At 46.9% G+C, this 16878-nt stretch overlaps 1 protein-coding gene across 9 annotated transcripts in view; it reads left to right on the top strand.

Moving 5' to 3' along the window:
- The window catches only part of SIDT1 (SID1 transmembrane family member 1), a 101075-nt gene extending 84567 nt beyond the window's left edge, over positions 1–16508 (top strand). For 5 of the 9 annotated variants that reach the window (XM_032348653.1, XM_032348602.1, XM_032348631.1 and 2 more), the window contains 9 exons: positions 421–557; positions 1193–1301; positions 4167–4181; positions 5212–5288; positions 8017–8063; positions 11369–11474; positions 11573–11683; positions 12611–12724; positions 14606–16508. In XM_032348653.1, the coding sequence (XP_032204544.1) occupies positions 421–557; positions 1193–1301; positions 4167–4181; positions 5212–5288; positions 8017–8063; positions 11369–11474; positions 11573–11683; positions 12611–12724; positions 14606–14668 (779 nt within the window). In that variant the 3' untranslated portion in view covers positions 14669–16508. Of the gene's footprint in view, positions 1–420; positions 558–1192; positions 1302–4166; positions 4182–5211; positions 5289–8016; positions 8064–11368; positions 11475–11572; positions 11684–12610; positions 12725–14605 lie in introns of those variants that run through there. The other 4 variants (XM_032348621.1, XM_032348642.1, XM_032348663.1 and 1 more) reach the window with 3 other exon arrangements.
- The last annotated feature ends 370 nt before the right edge of the window (positions 16509–16878 follow it).

Below are 16878 nucleotides of genomic sequence, written 5' to 3'. Positions count from 1 at the left end.
TTGAGCAGTGATCAACACGGTTCTATTTCAGGGTGCTGATAAGGACCTACCAGTCCACCTAGGATGCTTTTTATTGTCTCCTCTCCTTAATTGTCACCAGTATGGGCTCCTGTTACAACTGCTAAACAGCAACATTTAAACACAAATTCCTCCACAAGTAGGGATAGTCGGTTATTTACCGGTCATCGGATGCTTTGCTTCCATGAAGTAGGAACAGCCTCGGAGGGCTTTAGAAATGGGATGTGTGGGGTCTGGCTAGAGAACGTGGGGGCAGAGGCTGTCCCGTTGGAGGTCTCCACATAGTCTGAGGGCGACAAATACTCCAGGGCCTGAGGGCAGGGGGTTCCCAGGCTCCAGAGAGAGGATCTGTCTGTGGCCCACTGGGTCCTGACTGTTTCCACTCCTCCTGTGTGCCCTCAGACACCTCCTTCATGTACATGATTGCCGGCCTCTGCATGCTGAAGCTGTACCAGACCCGCCACCCAGACATCAATGCCAGCGCCTACGCCGCCTACGCCTCCTTCGCGGCGGTCATCACGCTCACTGTCCTCGGAGTGGTGCGTGCCCACCTCCCTGCCCCCAGCACCTTCAGCCCTGCTTTCCAAGGGGATGCTCCCTTGGGAGGTTGTCCATTGTTTGCTTGCTTGACCTCAGGAGAACAGGTTTGAATGAATTGCAATCCTTGGTTCCTGATAGGCGGCCATCGGGGGTCAATTCATGGTATTTTACTGACATAGCAAGCTAGTTATCTCTAATAATGTAAGAGGCACCTGTAAAGCTAGCCCTGTAGAGTTTCGCCGTCAAGCTGGGACTTGACTCACGTGAGATCGGTGTAGAGATGGACAAGCTGATCGGACAGAGACTGAGTGGACACCACTCATGGAATGTGCAGGGACATGTGTGGGTTGGGTGCAGTTATTTGAAGGGTATTGGCCCCCAACTCTACACCTGTTGCCCTTTCATTGTTGCTGTTCGGTGTCTCCCCCATTTCTTCCCTCTCCCATTGTCACAGGTAGCCATTCGTTTTGGTGCAGTAAGGTACCTGTGAGCTCACAGAAGTTAGGGGCAGGGGAGAGACACCACAATGCATGCACGTCTGGGGTCTGTCTCCGTGTGCATACATGACAGAATGATTTTCATGAGTTCTGTGGGGAACAGCCCTGATGAAAGTAACTTGCATCTTTACTCATAGGTGTTTGGAAAAAATGACCTGTGGTTCTGGGTCATCTTCTCTGCAATCCATATCCTGGTGTCCCTGGCCCTCAGCACCCAGATCTACTACATGGGTCGTTTCAAGATAGGTGAGTCACCTGTTACCCTATACTGAACACACCGATGAACGTACCCCAAGACAACATTGTCTTTGCTTACCCTAAATGGAAGTGTTGGGGGTCATCATGAATACGGTCTCTGAATTCTGTGTTTAGTAACTTCTCCTGTATTGGGTCACCGTGAGCTATTGCCACTAGTTCTCTTTTCAACCGAGAACTAAGCTTGCCCTACCTCAGACTGAGGCAGACCTCCAGCTCCAAGTCCCAGTGCTTTATAACTCACGGAGCTCTGAAAGTGTGTTTGAAGAATGGTGCACCCACCGCGCCACTTGTTCCACCTAGAGAAATCCTTTTCTGTCTGTAGCATTTAAAAGGAGCATTTCTCTGAGCAGGCTAAATGGTTATCGAGAATGAATTCTATATTGTTTTCAAATTCTGGGACTGGAACGAATATTTTGAGACTTACCATTCTTAACAGGCAGGACACCGGCTGAACTCCCCCACAACAATGCACACGTATCACCGTCGAGCACTGACTGCTCCATGGAAATCAGTTTCTGATCTGGGGCCATCACTCGTTATATGTGGGAACAGATTTGAGTCATTGTAGAGAATTACATTTCCCCAGTCCTTTGAAGGGCCAGGAAGTCAGACTTAAATATTCTTTTATCTCTTTCAAGAAAACTAATTACATATAAACACAGGCCCATCCCTAATATTTGCAGAGCCCAAAGCAAGACTGTGAATAAAAGTCCACATAATCATGTGTGTAAAAATTTTGAAGTTCTAAAGCAGGCTAAAAAAAAAAGAAGAAGAAGAACCTATTAAATGCATGAAAGGAAGGAAGGAAGGAAGGAAGAAAGAGAGGTAGAAAGGGAGAGAGAGAGACCAACAAACTGATGAATATAATATGCCTTCATTACAACCTAGAAGGTCCAGGCTCAAATTTAAAATTGTCAGCTCCCCAAGAACACTCGAGAACACAGCTGATTAGGAGAGCTGGTCTCCGGCCCCTATCCATCTTTTCTTTCCACTCTGGCTCTGTCCTGCATCTTAAGCAGTCTCACAGGTGTGCACATCGACATTCTTGCCCAACATCCAGTTGGTCACTCCTTGCCCCTAGAGGTGCTCACTCTAACAGCACCCAATGCCCTCAGGAAGATCGACGGGTGAAGGCGGCTATGCAGGCTCTGAGTGAGCTCAAGTCCATCTGGGTAGAGAACTCTGGGCTCTGGAATTCAGAATGTGGTCCAGAAGGAGAAGGACTAACTCCTTCATCCAGCAGACCCCTCACTTACTTCGGATCGAGGACCTTTAAAATATGGCCAGGTCTTAGAGTGATTCACATAAACAAGTAGCTTATGATTAGAAAGCTGAATAAAACAATTTCAGCAGTGTAGTTTTCTCCTTGGGCTCAGTCAGTAGATTTGCCTTTGGCGTTAACATAGCCAATGTATCTTCAAGTTGCCCAGTGGAAGCATCGCTAAGTGGTTGTAGAGAGCACTTGGTTTGGGCTCTGGTCATGTCCCAACCTCCAGACTCACAGGTGAGTGAAGTCATGCAAAGTCAACTTTGAAAAGGAAAATAATTTGAAGCACTCTTGATCTGGCTTCTCCCAGGTTCTCCCAGAACTGGAAAAACAAATTTGAATTCAGATATTTGTGACAGGAGGGTTCATTAATAATACATAAGAGAGCTATTAGTATATTTATATTACTTTTGCCCTATGCAATTTTGCCTTACTATATTAGTTTACCTTCTTAAAAAGGAGAAATTTAATGTATTATGTTATGGCCATGTCATCGTCTGGAGCGTCTCAACAGGAACAAGATGTCACACATGAAGATGGAGGATTTGATCACAAAGGGACCCTTCCTTAGACAAGGTCGAGGTAGAGGAGAGCGAATGGGGTAGCCTGGCAACCTGGAGTCAGGAGCAAGGAAGCCCAAAGGACAGGGAGGGAGTGGTTGCCAAAATGTGGAAGAAGAGGAAGTCACTCTGAAAGGAGCAGTGACCTTTAGATGACAGACATGGGCCAGTCTGAGGCATCCTCCCAGTGAAGGTGCCAGGTGGATGTACACTCCGAGCTCACTCTCTTCCCTGAGCCCCTCCAATCTCCTGCTGGGGTTTCCCCGCTATCCAAATCCATGGAGAGGGAGCAAAGCCACTTATGGGGTCTGCAGTCAGCCTCCCCGGGGGGCACGGTGTGGGACACAGGTGTGGCCAAGGTCAATGGAGGACAGCCAGTGCATAGCATCACTGAGATGTTCAATTTCTCTACTCAGGGAGTCTTCCTCAAGTGATCACAGATTTCATGTCTAAAGGAAAATGTGCCATTCTGTGGTGACAATGGTCGCAACTATATTTAGTCCAAAGACAGGAAGTTGGGCTAGTGGACCGTGGCTCAGCCAACACCAGCCTTACTGCCCATTGTATAAGCTGCCTCTGATTTCTAGAATGACTTACACCCTTCTCTGTGGCCCTCAGGCCCTACCTGAAAATGAATGTGGACACGGGAAAGGCAGCAGGGATGGGGCACAGCATTCCTAAGGAGACAGAAAACCAGAGAACTCCTTGCCCAGATCCTGACTATGCTTCAGAGCCAGGGGTTTGCTCATGAGAAAGGACGGACAGCACATTGCAAGCAGTGCCCGAAGGAGATGGGGAGAGACAGACGTCTGCTTCCCTCTAAGGAATAGTAGACTTGGGAATGTTTGAGCCAGGCAGAAAGATTCTGTGTTCTCTACGATGAGAAAACATTGTTTTTTTAATTGGAAAATAAAATGAGAGTCATCGCTTTGAGAGGAAAAATAAAATGACCAGTAGTTTACCTGTTTGGCTACCTTCTTATACCATTTTCTTCTCTCATTTCTTCTCTGCTTTCCACTGATTCAGACGGGTCTGATACAGGTAACGTTCAGCCACCCTTCCCAGGGTTCTTGGTTGTTTTCTTAACAAAGCGACTGGCAGGGCTGTCCTGCCAGCTCTGCTCCCCAGAACCCCCTCCCAGGCTGAGCACGATCAGTGGGAGGAGGGGAGAGAGAGGGGGGAAGGGGTCAGAGATGCACCCCAACCCAGCCTGCCCCCTGCCTCTTCTGGGCTATCATCCCTCAGTATAGGCAGTCTAGAGAAGTCTGGTTCCACTGACCCCAGGGTTTGACATGAAGGGGAACAGCGTTCACAACAGAGCTGGGGTCCCCCCTCGCAGAAATGCTGGCTTTGAGCAGACCCCAGCCTTCCTGTGAAATCTGAGGGGTAGACGGCGCGCAGAAAGACTGCTCTACCTGTGACCCTCACTCAGTTCCTATGACAATCATAACACCTACACTTGCTGTGTTTCCTCCTATGCTTTTGAAGGACGGTATTTAAGGCTTCCTTTCCTGTCTGTTTTTCGCCTTCTTAACTTACAACCCTCTGATTCCAGCTTCCTGACAAGTTTAGGCTTTCCGAACATGCTTCATAAATGGCAGGAAGTTCAGTTCTTACTGACTTAGAACCACATGGAGAAACACAGATTAGAATTTTTGCAAGCGAAGATTCCCCATCCTCTAGATTGAGCAGTTGTTTTAAGGTAGCTTGAGGGGTCCCATCACATCTCTGCTCTGGAGGAACCAGCACTGGGGTGAACTGTAAACAAAGGGAACCTTAGCCCAGGGGCCCGTGGAAGGGCTGGCCAGCCACCCACATTACTGGTGAGCGCTTGTTACTGTGTCCCCCTCACTTGCCTCCCTGCAGGGTGATGCCTGGATCTTGCTTGCCTCCCGGGACAGCCTGGGGGCCGCAGGCACTGTTTTTTAAGGCCAACATATATTGCTGACCTATTCGGTGTGCAAAGCATAAAGTGAAGGCGACATCATCTTGGCCCTCAAAGCCTGGGCCATTGGGGAGTATCTTGTATGACCTCTGACTCAGCCTTCCCATGCGATTGTGTCATCGGCAGACTTGGGGATTTTCCGACGGGCCGCGATGGTGTTCTACACGGACTTTGTCCACCAGTGTAGCCGGCCACTGTACATGGTACGTGCGCATCCTGTGTGCCTTGGCCTTCTCCCAGGGAGTGCGGGAACAGGAGGAGGGGCAGGCTCGGGGCAGACGCTCAGGTTCTCTAAGTCGAGAGAGCCAGATGGCCCAGGGTGGCGGAGGTCCAGTTAGGGGGAAGAAGCGTGTTACTTTCTCTTCTCGCTCATGGGAAAGCAAGCTGGGATAGATCTATTTTTATACATGAAACGCTGCTAGTGTATAAAGAGAACATATGTGTATACATAGAAAACTACTAAACAGTGACAATTGCTGTGGGGAAGGATCAAGGCAGGGCATCCGTGTATAAAATCACCCGAAGAAATATGATTATTTCACTTGGGGAAAGGGAAGAGGCACTCGCTCCATAATTGTACCCAACAGCAGGCACGAAGCAAGCCTGTCCTAAGCAAACCCGGGCACCTATCTCTCCAGTTGCTTTCATTATACCTTGTTTGACTTTTTTACAGTGGGCAAGAATATTCTTTCAAAATTGTGCTTATTCATTAGTGGCTGAAACACAAGTCCTAAACATTCACCATTGTTTTCAGTATATTATACATTGCTCCACAGAGCAGAGGGATGGGCGCCCTGGTCCCAGCTCTATCTTGGCTGGCAGGCCAGGGACCTTAGGAAGGCCACGTATGTCCCCTGAGTCAAGGGGGACCTTTACAGAAGCAACTGGTGCTGCTGTTGGGGCCTGGCACACCAGAGTTCCCTAAGTACTTGCTAAGAGTATCTGATCCCAGGATGTTTACATAGAGCAATATGAGAATATTTGAGGCATCTAGAGCTTGGGCAGGAGCTGTAGGCACCAAACCTACAGGGTTTTATTCATGTGAAAACTTAAAAATCCAGTAGGACCTGTGAGTCTTTGGGGAGTAAAGCATGCTTTGGCTGTGAGCCAGGAAGAACAATTAACATTTTGTTTGTTTGCTTGCTTACATTAAGGGATACAGGCTGTCTCTTTTTTTTCTCCCCTAATAGACTATTTTTTTAGAGCCGCTTTTTAGGATCCGCAAAAAATTGAGCCAAAAAATACAGAGATTTCCCATCGATCCCTTCCCCCCCCGCCATGCACAGCCTCCCCGACTATCCACACCCCCAACCAAAGCTGTACATTCGTTAGAATCAATGAACCTACACAAACACGTCATAATCATTCCAAGTCTGTAGTGTACATTCTTGGAGTTTTGACAAATTTGTAATGACAGGATTCACCATGTTAGTATCCTACAAAGTCGTTTCCCTGCCCTAAAAATCCCCTGGGCTCCACCTGTTCTTCCCACTCCCTCTCCCCCCTGATGCCTGGAAACCACCGATCTTTCTACTGTCTCCAAAGTCTTGCCTTTGCCTGAACATCATATAGCTGGAATAATACAGATTTTAGCCTTTTCAGATTAGCTTCTTTCACTTATTAATAGGCATTTGAGATATCTCCGTGTCTTTCCATGGCTCGGTAGCTCATTACTTTCCAGCACCAAATACCACTCCATGGTCTGGATGCATTACTACACTTTGTGTATCCATTCACTTGCCGGGTGACACTTTGTAATTCGGCAGTTACAAATAAAGCTGCTATAACAATTGGTGCTCAGGGGTGCCTGGGTGGCTCAGTCAGCTGAGCATCTGACTCTTGCCTTAGCTCTGGTCTTGATCTCACGGTCGTGAGTTTGAGCCCCACATTGGACTCTGCACTGGGCATGGAGCCTACTTAAAAAAAAAAAAAAAAAATGTGTGCAGGTTTTTGCGTGGTCCTATGTTTTAGGGTTTTTAAATTCTTTTGGACAACTACCTAGGAGGGCAGTTTCTGGATCGTATGTCAAAACTATATGTAGTTTTCTAAGACACTGTCAAACTGTCTACCAAAGTGGCTGTACTATTGGGCATTCCCAGCAGCAGTGAATGAGCCTTCCTATTGTTCCACATCCAGGCTAACATTTGGGGGGACCCCTGTTTCAGCCTTTCTAATAGATGGATTCATTTTTTTTAAATGAAGATATTTCCTCCAAACTGGACGGATCACCCACAAAGACAGAGCATCGCCACTCTTAGTCAACGAGGCCATGCAAATTAAAACATAATCAGAAACCACCTAAAAGTTTTAAGTTGTACGCTGAGGTGCAGGACCAGATTGTGAATGAATCCCTACCCAAGTCATTTTCCTCTGAGATGGACCTTTCCAATTTTTCCCACTACTAGTGTCTTTAGTATTGAAGCTATGTGTTTAGAGATCAGGAGCCTGGGAACTTCAGGGCCTCCGCGGAGCCAGAGTAATGGGTAGGAAACCAGTGCCTCCCAGGTGAGTCCCACAAGCCACCCATGGCCCATGAAGTAACACAATGCCAGGGAAGACCAGCGGCTTAATGCTTTTTAACTACACAGAGTCAGCTGTAGACACTGCTCACTGAGAAGTGGGCCCCAGGTGGCCAGCTACCCTCAGCACTGTGGAGAATCAGTAAGAGTTCTGTTTACTGACCACATCTTCTTTGACACTGTTTCGTCTGCTCAGTCCCAGGACTTGCCATTGGTTCTCATGGCGGATTAGGAACCGACTATCTGCACAGCTTTCTTATGGCGGATTAGGAACCGACTATCTGCACAGCTTTCTTAAGAACCATGGAAACTCTTCCACCGGGCAATTGTTTTGCTGTAATAGATGTTTCCCAGGTGGTAGGTTAAAAGAAAAGCGATGTGTGCAGCCTCTCATTTGATGCTTTCTTACCAGGACAGAATGGTGTTGCTCATCGTGGGGAATCTGGTGAACTGGTCCTTGTAAGTAGTCTTAGGAAGACAAGTCTTCTCTCTTCGTTGATGTCTAGAAAACTGTGGTTTCGCTTTCCTTGGCTGTCATTTTTATAAAGAAATATGAAACTAAGGTGAGTGTAAGACTGTGCTTGCCCCAGGGACTTGAAAGAAAGGTACTTTTTCCTTCTGCAAAGAAGGCACTAGGAAGCCTTGTGTACTGACAGTGGCCTCTCTTCAGGCATTGAGTTGAGTTTAATGCACTGATGCACTGAATTCATTTGCTCAACAAGACCAACATCAAATTTGTTATCTGCATGGATAGACTACGCAGATAGTTAGACGATAGAGACCAAGTGAGTAGATGTAAAAATGAAGCATAGTTTTAAATTCTTGTAGAACTCTCCATAAATGCTACCCCGCAGACATTTCCCTTTCTTACTGTGTGTGTGTGGGGGCCGAGGTGGGGGGTGTACAAGTCTCTTTCCTATTTCTTTCTTTCCCTGTAGGTCTCAATCTTTCTACCACACCAATATCCTCCTCCTTCTTCTTTCCCTTCATTATCACCTTGGCCTTTTGTCTTCAAATGCCTTCAAAATAGAACAGTATAACAGACACATATTTTCTATCTCTATTTTATACAACATGTTCTCAACTTTAAAATGTGAATAAGTGAGAGATTTTATTCATCCCTCCAAAAAAAATCAGTAAATTTAATTGCTTTCATTTGTGGTTCTTAGCTGATGTGCTAGAAAGTTCAGCAACCTTTGATAGAAAGATGACTCCCTACCCCTGCCCCCTTTTAAGACATGAAAGGAATGGAAGAAGAGGCATTCCTCTTCAGGGGAAGCCAGAATCTGGTCATGACAATTCAAAACTTATTTGGGGTAATGCTTCTAGAAAAATCTGTCCATAATGTTGTCACCCCGGGATTACCTCCAGGTAAGGTCTACACCTGTGAAGGTGTAGAGAAGGTCTACACCTCCTTTACATAGAGATACGTTGAGGTGGGTGATTCTTGAAGCTTGGTGCTCTTCCTGACCACTCTTTGGGGGCAGACTGCACAGTCCTGATGACTGCAAGAAAGGGTGCTGGGTGCTGGTAGGAGGAAAGGGACCAATTGCTTGATAATGAGTAACCGATAACCATGTCCCCAGTACTGACAATCACCTGGCTTGTCCCTGCCTCTCTGTAACCAAAACCAAACACATAATCTGCTCCCAAGACAAGGTGAATGGCCTCTCTTTTCTTACACAGGAACTCTTTGGGCATCGAGGCCTGCAGGGAGGAATGAGGTGTGATGACACACCAACACTAGGGTAGCCTGGTAGGGGGTTACCGTGCTCTTCGTTCCTCCGTCCTCAGTTTCTTGTGGACATTACAGGACATGGTGTCCTGTAAGTCATGGTAGGACTGAATATGAATATTATCTTAAAGGTAATCACTCTTATATAGTCATGAAGGATGGTGTGTGTGTGTGTATACATAGAAAGAGATGTATGTACATATATATGTAAGTCCCCAGACACACACAGAATGAGAGAGAGATAAACCAAATGAGAGAGAGGCAAATGCTGATGATGGGTGAATCTGAGTAAAAAGTATACAAGAGTTTTTGGTATACTGAAGAATTCAAATTCCGGGAAGAGGAAATTCCCTATATTATATAGAACAGAGTTGGTTGGAATACAAAGTGAACCAAAAGAGAGTCCATTAAGAAGAGCTTTACACTTCAAATACTTCAGAATAAGCTTTGAGATAGGAGGACCCTTTCTGCAGAAAACTTAATTAACCTTATTAGGAGACATAAAGGAAAACTTAATTGAACGAAGAGAGATGTCACGCCCTAGGTGAGAAGATCAGCTGTTGTAAAGATATTATTTCTCAAGTGCATGCATAAATTTCAACTTAAAATTAGAATTAAGTTAATAAGATTTTATTCTGAAATTATTTGCCTACTTAGCGTAAAATTTCCGAAGGTCTCCACAAAAGATTAACAGAACAAAGGGCAGAGGAGTATAGTGACTAGTCCAGTTTTATCCAACAGAACTTTCTGGAGTGATATAAATGTTCTACAAGGCATTGCCCCATACGGTAGCTGTCAGCCAAATATAGTTACTGAACACCTGAAATGTGGCTGGTGACTGAGGCACTGAATTTTCTATTTTATTTAATTGTCATTAATTAATTTTTTTAAGGTTTTATTTATTTATTTGACAGAGTTCACAGGTAGGCAGAGAGACAGGCAGAGAGAGAGGGGGAGGCAGGCTCCCCGCTGAGCAGAGAGCCTGATGCGGGGTTCGATCCCAGGACTCTGGGATCATGACCTGAGCCGAAGGCAGAGGCTTTAACCCACTGAGCCACCCAGGCACCCCAATTGTCATTAATTTAGATGTAAATGGCCACATGTAGCCACTGTACTGGGTAGTGCAAGCTAGCCTAATCAGATAATTTGACATATTCTAAAATAATAACATGGTGACCCAAAATTAGAAATTAGCAACAAATTAGTGAAGCAGCGTGGAGAGGATAGAAATCCAACTATGTTTGTGTATGTGTCTATATTTATAAAAACAAGCTTTTCAAAACAAGGACATAGGAAGGGTCTTATAATAAAGAGTTTTAGTGTAACTGATTAGAAATGTGGAACATGCTAAGTGCTAAACCCCAGCCAAAATAAACTTCAGTACTGGTTTAAAAGCCATAGGCAGGGCGCCTGGGTGGCTCAGTGGGTTAAAGCCTCCGCCTTCGGCTCAGGTCATGAACCCAGGGTCCTGGGATCCAGCCCTGCATCAGGCTCTCTGCTCAGCGGGGAGTGTGCTTCCTCTCTCTCTCTCTGCCTACCTCTCCCCTACTTGTGATCTCTCTCTGTCAAATAAATAAAATCTTTAAAAAATAAAAATAAAATAAAATAAAAATAAAAACTATAGGCAGCGAGCAAGAATTTGATAATGTGTGTCAAGGCAATTTTTGAGATAATTCTACTTCCAGTAATCTAGTCTAATGAATTAATCTTAAAAAAAAAAAAAAGAAAAAAGAAAAAAGAAAAAGAAGAAGAAAGAAAAGCGCGCTGTTGAAGGGATTCAGTTAGTTGTTGAGGTGTTCTTTAGAATAATGAAAAGCTGCAGGACGCCTAGGCCCTCAAGATGATTGTGGTACCTCCACTTATGGGACTCTTACAGTCATCAAAAATGCCAGGTCTGAAAGAGGTGTCATAATTTATGGAGGTTCAAGTTTTTTTTTTAATCCTCCCCAAAATACAAGCGGGGAGTGAAGAAGCCAAGACAGTTACGCAACCGCCCTGATGCCTACAAAGTCATTCTCCTTACATCCAGCGCACTCTTTGGACTGGTCTATCGGCCCAGGGACTTCGCTTCCTACATGCTGGGGATCTTCATCTGTAACCTGCTGCTCTACCTGGCCTTTTACATCATCATGAAGGTGAGAGTGGGCGCTGGGGGGCCGCCCCCACCCCGGCAGCCCTGGGGCGCGCCCACATGCAGGACCCCAGCATGGCAGCATCTGCTTCCCACCCACAGCTTCGAAGCTCCGAGAAGCTCCTTCCGATCCCGCTCTTCTGCATCGTGGCCACAGCGTTGCTGTGGGCCGCCTCGCTGTACTTTTTCTTCCAGAATCTCAGCAGCTGGGAGGTAAGAGGGTGGTTTTCTTGGCCAGGGAAACGTTCTCCCTCCGTCTCGCCTCTCGGGCCTTCCTACCTCCCTCTCTCCACGCGCTTGTGGTTGTCTGTCTTTGAAACGGAAGCTTTTTCTGAGAGAGATCGTGTTTCCCATCCACGCCTAAATGGCATGGGGTCCTCGCGGTCAGGACCGTGCCTCCCGTGGCCCTCGAGACGCGGCAGAACTGATCTTCATTACATGTCGTGGGACGATCCCACCCCCACCCCCCCCGTGATGTTTAGTGCGTGTAAAAACCTTGTTGGGTGCGTGTTCTTCTCCTAACCCGCATCCACAAGCAGACCTCAGCTGCTGGCCGTTGTAAATCCGTGGCGCAGAGAGGAAAGCAGAAGCCTGGGAGCCCAGGATGGTACCCAGTAACAGAGAGGGGGCCTCCACTTTCCGCCCCCACAATCGACTTTAGAACATTTCCATCACCCCAGAAAGCCAGCCTGGGCCCATTAGTAGCCGCTCGCTCCATTTCTCCCTCACGCCTAGCCATAGGCAACCGCTAATCTCTCTAGCTCTGCCTCTTCTGGATATTTCTTGAACCCATTTATCATGCGGCATGTGCCTTTGAGTCTGGCGCAGGCACTCATCCATGGGGTCGCATGTGTCCGTGGCCATCTCTTTTTATCGCTGAATAACACTCCCTTGTGTGGAGACAGCGCTCCTCCTCTCTCATCAGTCACCGGCCATTTGGATTGTTCCCATTCTTGGGCTCTTGCAGATGCAGCCGTGGTGAATATGGTGTCCGCGTGTTTGTGTGGATTCATGTTTTTTTGGAAGCTTGCTTTTGGAGCCAGGCATCCAGTAGTGTCTCCGTAGCTTTCTGGACGTTCGGCCCTCTAAAGAGTTGAGCTGTGGGAAGGCTCACCCACATCCTGTCTCATCTTCCTCCAGGGCACCCCAGCTGAATCCCGGGAGAAGAACCGAGAGTGTATCCTGCTGGATTTCTTTGATGACCATGACGTCTGGCACTTCCTCTCTGCCACTGCTCTGTTCTTCTCATTCTTGGTGAGTTGATAAATACTTTTTTAAAAGAAATATACTTTTTTTAAAAGATTTTGCTCATTTATTTGGGAGAAAGAGAGTGAGCGAGAGAGAAATGGAGGAGGGGGAGAGGCAGAGGAAGAGGGAGAAGCAGACCCCCTGCTGAGCAGGGAGCCCCACTCGGGACTGGATCCCAGGATCCTGAGATCATGACCTGAGCAGAAGGCAGACATTTTACTGACTGAGCCACCCAGGCGCCCCTAAAAATACCTTTTTGTTAATTTCTTTTTTCTTCACATCCCATACGTTTTTTCTTTTTCCCCCTCTTCCTTACCCTTTTGTACTTCTCTGGTACTTCCCTTTCCAGTTCCTCATTGTAATTCAGTATACAGACGATTTTTTTTTCTCCTTCAGTTAGAGCTTTATTTTTCTTTTCCTTTTACTCCCCAATATTTTAAGACAGAGTGACAAAATGATTTTTCATAAATGCCCCTGGTCCGGACTGAATTTGTTGTTAGAACTCACATGACTATATATATGGGATGCCTGGGTGGCTCAGATGGTTGAGCAGCTGCCTTCGGCTCAGGTCATGATCCCAGCATCTTGGGATCGAGTCCCGCATTGGGCTCCTTGCTCTGCAGGGAGCCTGCTTCTCCCTCTGCCTCTGGCTGCCATTCTGTCTAACTGTGCTGTCGCTCTCTCTCTCTCTCTCTCTCTCTCTCTCTGACAAATAAATAAAATTAAAAAAAAAAAAAGAACTCCCATGGCATGAATCGCCCCAAGAATCACTTTGGCATTCACTCGCATTCGGGTGACATTAGATAATTCTTCCCTGTGCTGCCCTCACACTCCTCCTCCTCTTCCAGTCTCACTGAATATCTTACAGATATTTTACAAATTCCTAGCGTACTCTGGAGAGCAGCCCAGGCCTCTGCTGCTTCTCACCAGTCTCCCCAGACCTCTCCTGTAATCCCTCCATTCTTTGTGGCCCAAAACTCCTTTCCAGAAGCTGTGCGTATACTAACAACCTTGGATGATCACTCCTGGCATCGATTCATCCTCATTTAGAGATTTTTCCACATTAAAACTCCGCAGTGCCTGGACACAGATTCAGCCAGCAAAACAACGGGGCGAAGGAGACCTGTGCCCCCGGCACTCCCCGGGGTGCGCACGCTGCACTGTCTCGAGAGTGGAGAGGGGCTGCCCCCTGGTGGTTATCTGGGGAGGTTCAGCAATCCGCATAAACCTCGTTCCTCGTGACTTTTATCTCTGATGAACACATTCATTAGAGAAAAAGAGATAAACAAAAGTGGGGTGAAAGTTTCCACGTGAAGAAGTGATGGCAGAGGGAACTAAAAATGGAGGAGGGGTGTGCATTTCTTATGTAGCAATACTCTATATGCAATAAGACTTCCTTTCCTCTAGATCATAAGCCAAATGTCCCTAAGTGATAACTTCCCTGGCCACCCTATTAGCACTTTTTTACCTTTTCTCACCCCATAGTTCTTGTGTCCCCTCCATAGTCTAATTTCCATTACTGTTTTTATTGCATATTATTACCCAGTACACCATACTTAGCTCACCTCATTAGCATGCTATACTGTACTCAGGTATTTGCTTCACGTCTCAAGCTGTCTCTCAAATGTAAGCTCCAGAAGGGCTGGGAGTTTTGTCCCTTGTGGCATTTAGAATAGCACATCATAGACCCCCAATAAACATTTGAATTAATACATGAATTATGTAATCCTAATAATCACCTGTAGAGAGCGCTGCATTGCAGAAAGCTGTAGAGGACACAAAGGCAAGTAAGGGGTAAGGGCATTGCTCCAGGCAGCCTGTGTGGGTAGGTGCTTACCCCGGCTGTGACTGTGCATCCCTATCATCCCTCTGACCCTCTCGTTCCAGGTTTTGTTAACCTTGGATGATGACCTAGATGTGGTCCGGAGAGACCAGATCCCTGTCTTCTGAGCCTCCAGCTTTAAGAGAGGGAGAGGGAGCAGTCGATCTTGGTGCTGTTTCATGAAAATACAGGGACTGCAGCAAGTCACCACTGCCAAATGCTCCACTCCCCCTCTGTCAAGTCAGTTCTGTGCGCATTTCCCCAGGAAGGTGAGGGGCTGGAGGGAGACTCAAGCCTTCAAGCAGGGCAGCAGAGGAGAAGCCATGGGTATGGCCAGAGGCAAGCCCTGAAGAGTCAAGGGACTCCCATCCCCTGTCGTGTACAGCCCTGACATGGACAAAAGCTGCATCCGAGTCAACTCATTGTCTTGGGACCCCTCCCACCCTCACGAGATTTACCAGCTAGGGGGAGCGACACTGCCCTCTTCATCCAGCTGCCTCCAAGCCCAGAGAGGCCAGCAGCTTGGGTCTCCTGCTCAGACTTGAGGTGACCCCTCTGCACCTCCACATCTGTTGCTCTACACATCCCAGAGCACCAGCTTGCTCCTCTGAAGTCCAGGGACGACAGAGAATCCTCAGAGTCTGGTGGAGGGCTGAACCCAACCCCCTACCCAACTGGGATAGTTCTTTTAGTAGGACCAGCTAATCACCTCCTTGGAAGGAATGCTGTATGTGCCCCCAGGCTCCTGACCCCATTAGAAGGGCTCTGGATTGGACTTTGTCACACAGTTGTCCTCACAGGTGACTGTCTCTGGGCCCAAGTCTTGGGTGCTTACTTACTTCTGTGTCTTCATCTCACTGCTGTGTGTTGACCCCACAACTCAGGCTCTTCTCTCTCGGGAAGGCTCTGTTACCCCATCAGCTCCAAGGCAGAAGGGGAAACAGGAAAAACTCTTCTAGCAGCAGGAACGAGAGGATTGACAGGCCGAGAGACTGGTGACATCGGCATCAAGAAAATAGACCTCACCCTAAGGACGTGGGCTCCTGGGGCAAATGCAGCAAAGACGAAATTGCTTTCTCGTGCCTCCAATTCAGACAGCTAAATTCTGGGCCCGCCTCTCCTGTGGGAAATAAATCATTGCTCTAACCAGGGGCACTGCACTGGAGGTCCTCCACCACCAACTAAACTCCCTGTCACTTTCTGCAGATCAGGGGCTCCAGTTTTCTCCTCGGAGTTCTCTAGAAATAATTCTTGGGGTGAACTCGTTTTACTCATCCTCCCTGAGTTGCAAAGAGCAAGCTGATTGAGGACTGCCTTTTGTTTGCACCTGATTTTCATTCTCTCCCAGCAAGATGTGACAGAGCTCAGCCACCTACTTCTCTCACACCGTCCGGCAATTCTGCCCCTGACAAGTCCCATCTGGACCAAGCACCCTCATTACCTGTAGTAAGATGTAATCAGAAAATAGACATACAAATGTGTACCCCATATATATTTGCCTGTGAAACTGAAGTCACCTATACCCCCTGCTTTCTTGATCATTCATTAGAGAAATGGATTAGGTGTCCTTTAAAAAAAAAATAATTCTGTCTCTAAAATATTTGCATAAAGGCCAAAAATCACATTTTGGAAGTTTGAAAAGTTTAACAATGCAAAGATGCTTTTGATGGAACTTTCTGTGATTTGCTTTTCCTAAAATAGCCCCAAATTCATATTTGTTTTCTGCTTTTCTTTATTCCTTAAAAACTGTTGGCTTCCAGAGGCCATATGAAGACCACTTATTTAATGGTGGTGTTAGTCTAACATCTGAAACAAATCTCAAATCTGTTTAACTATGGTGTATTTGACCTAATTCTTTTATTTTAATGGATGGTTTAAAAAAGAAAAAAAAAAGATGCACTAAGAAAATGTGGACGTAGTCTGTTCGAGTGGCCCTGTGGCCCAAAGTGAATAAATTGTGAGATGCATTCCCCGTGCAGTTGCTTGTTTGGGGAATGTGCCAGGTGGGGCTGCCATGTGCTTGACTGTGTTCCCATCGTGTCTGTCTGTATTGTGCTGTGAACTCACACACTGTGGTTAGTTCTTTTCTCTGCAGCAGGACTAAAAACCCAGACGAAGCCTGCCCTTAGAGTCCTCAATTCCTCACGCACTTGCTAATTCTTTCTACAGTGGCAACATTGTGGCCGAAGGACATGAGAAGGTCATCCGACAGCATCCGTGGGGTTGATAGGAATGGGCGGGGGGAGCGGGGAGGCAATCGGAGCTTTTCATGGCCAAACAGCCCTGTCCACAGCTTGCGCCTGTGCCCATGGACGTTGCTTTTTAAAAGAGAAGTGAA

The sequence above is a fragment of the Mustela erminea genome, chromosome 1 (genome assembly GCF_009829155.1).
Source record: "Mustela erminea isolate mMusErm1 chromosome 1, mMusErm1.Pri, whole genome shotgun sequence".
Lineage (NCBI taxonomy): Eukaryota > Metazoa > Chordata > Mammalia > Carnivora > Mustelidae > Mustela > Mustela erminea.
This window is presented reverse-complemented; position numbering and strand designations above follow the sequence as displayed.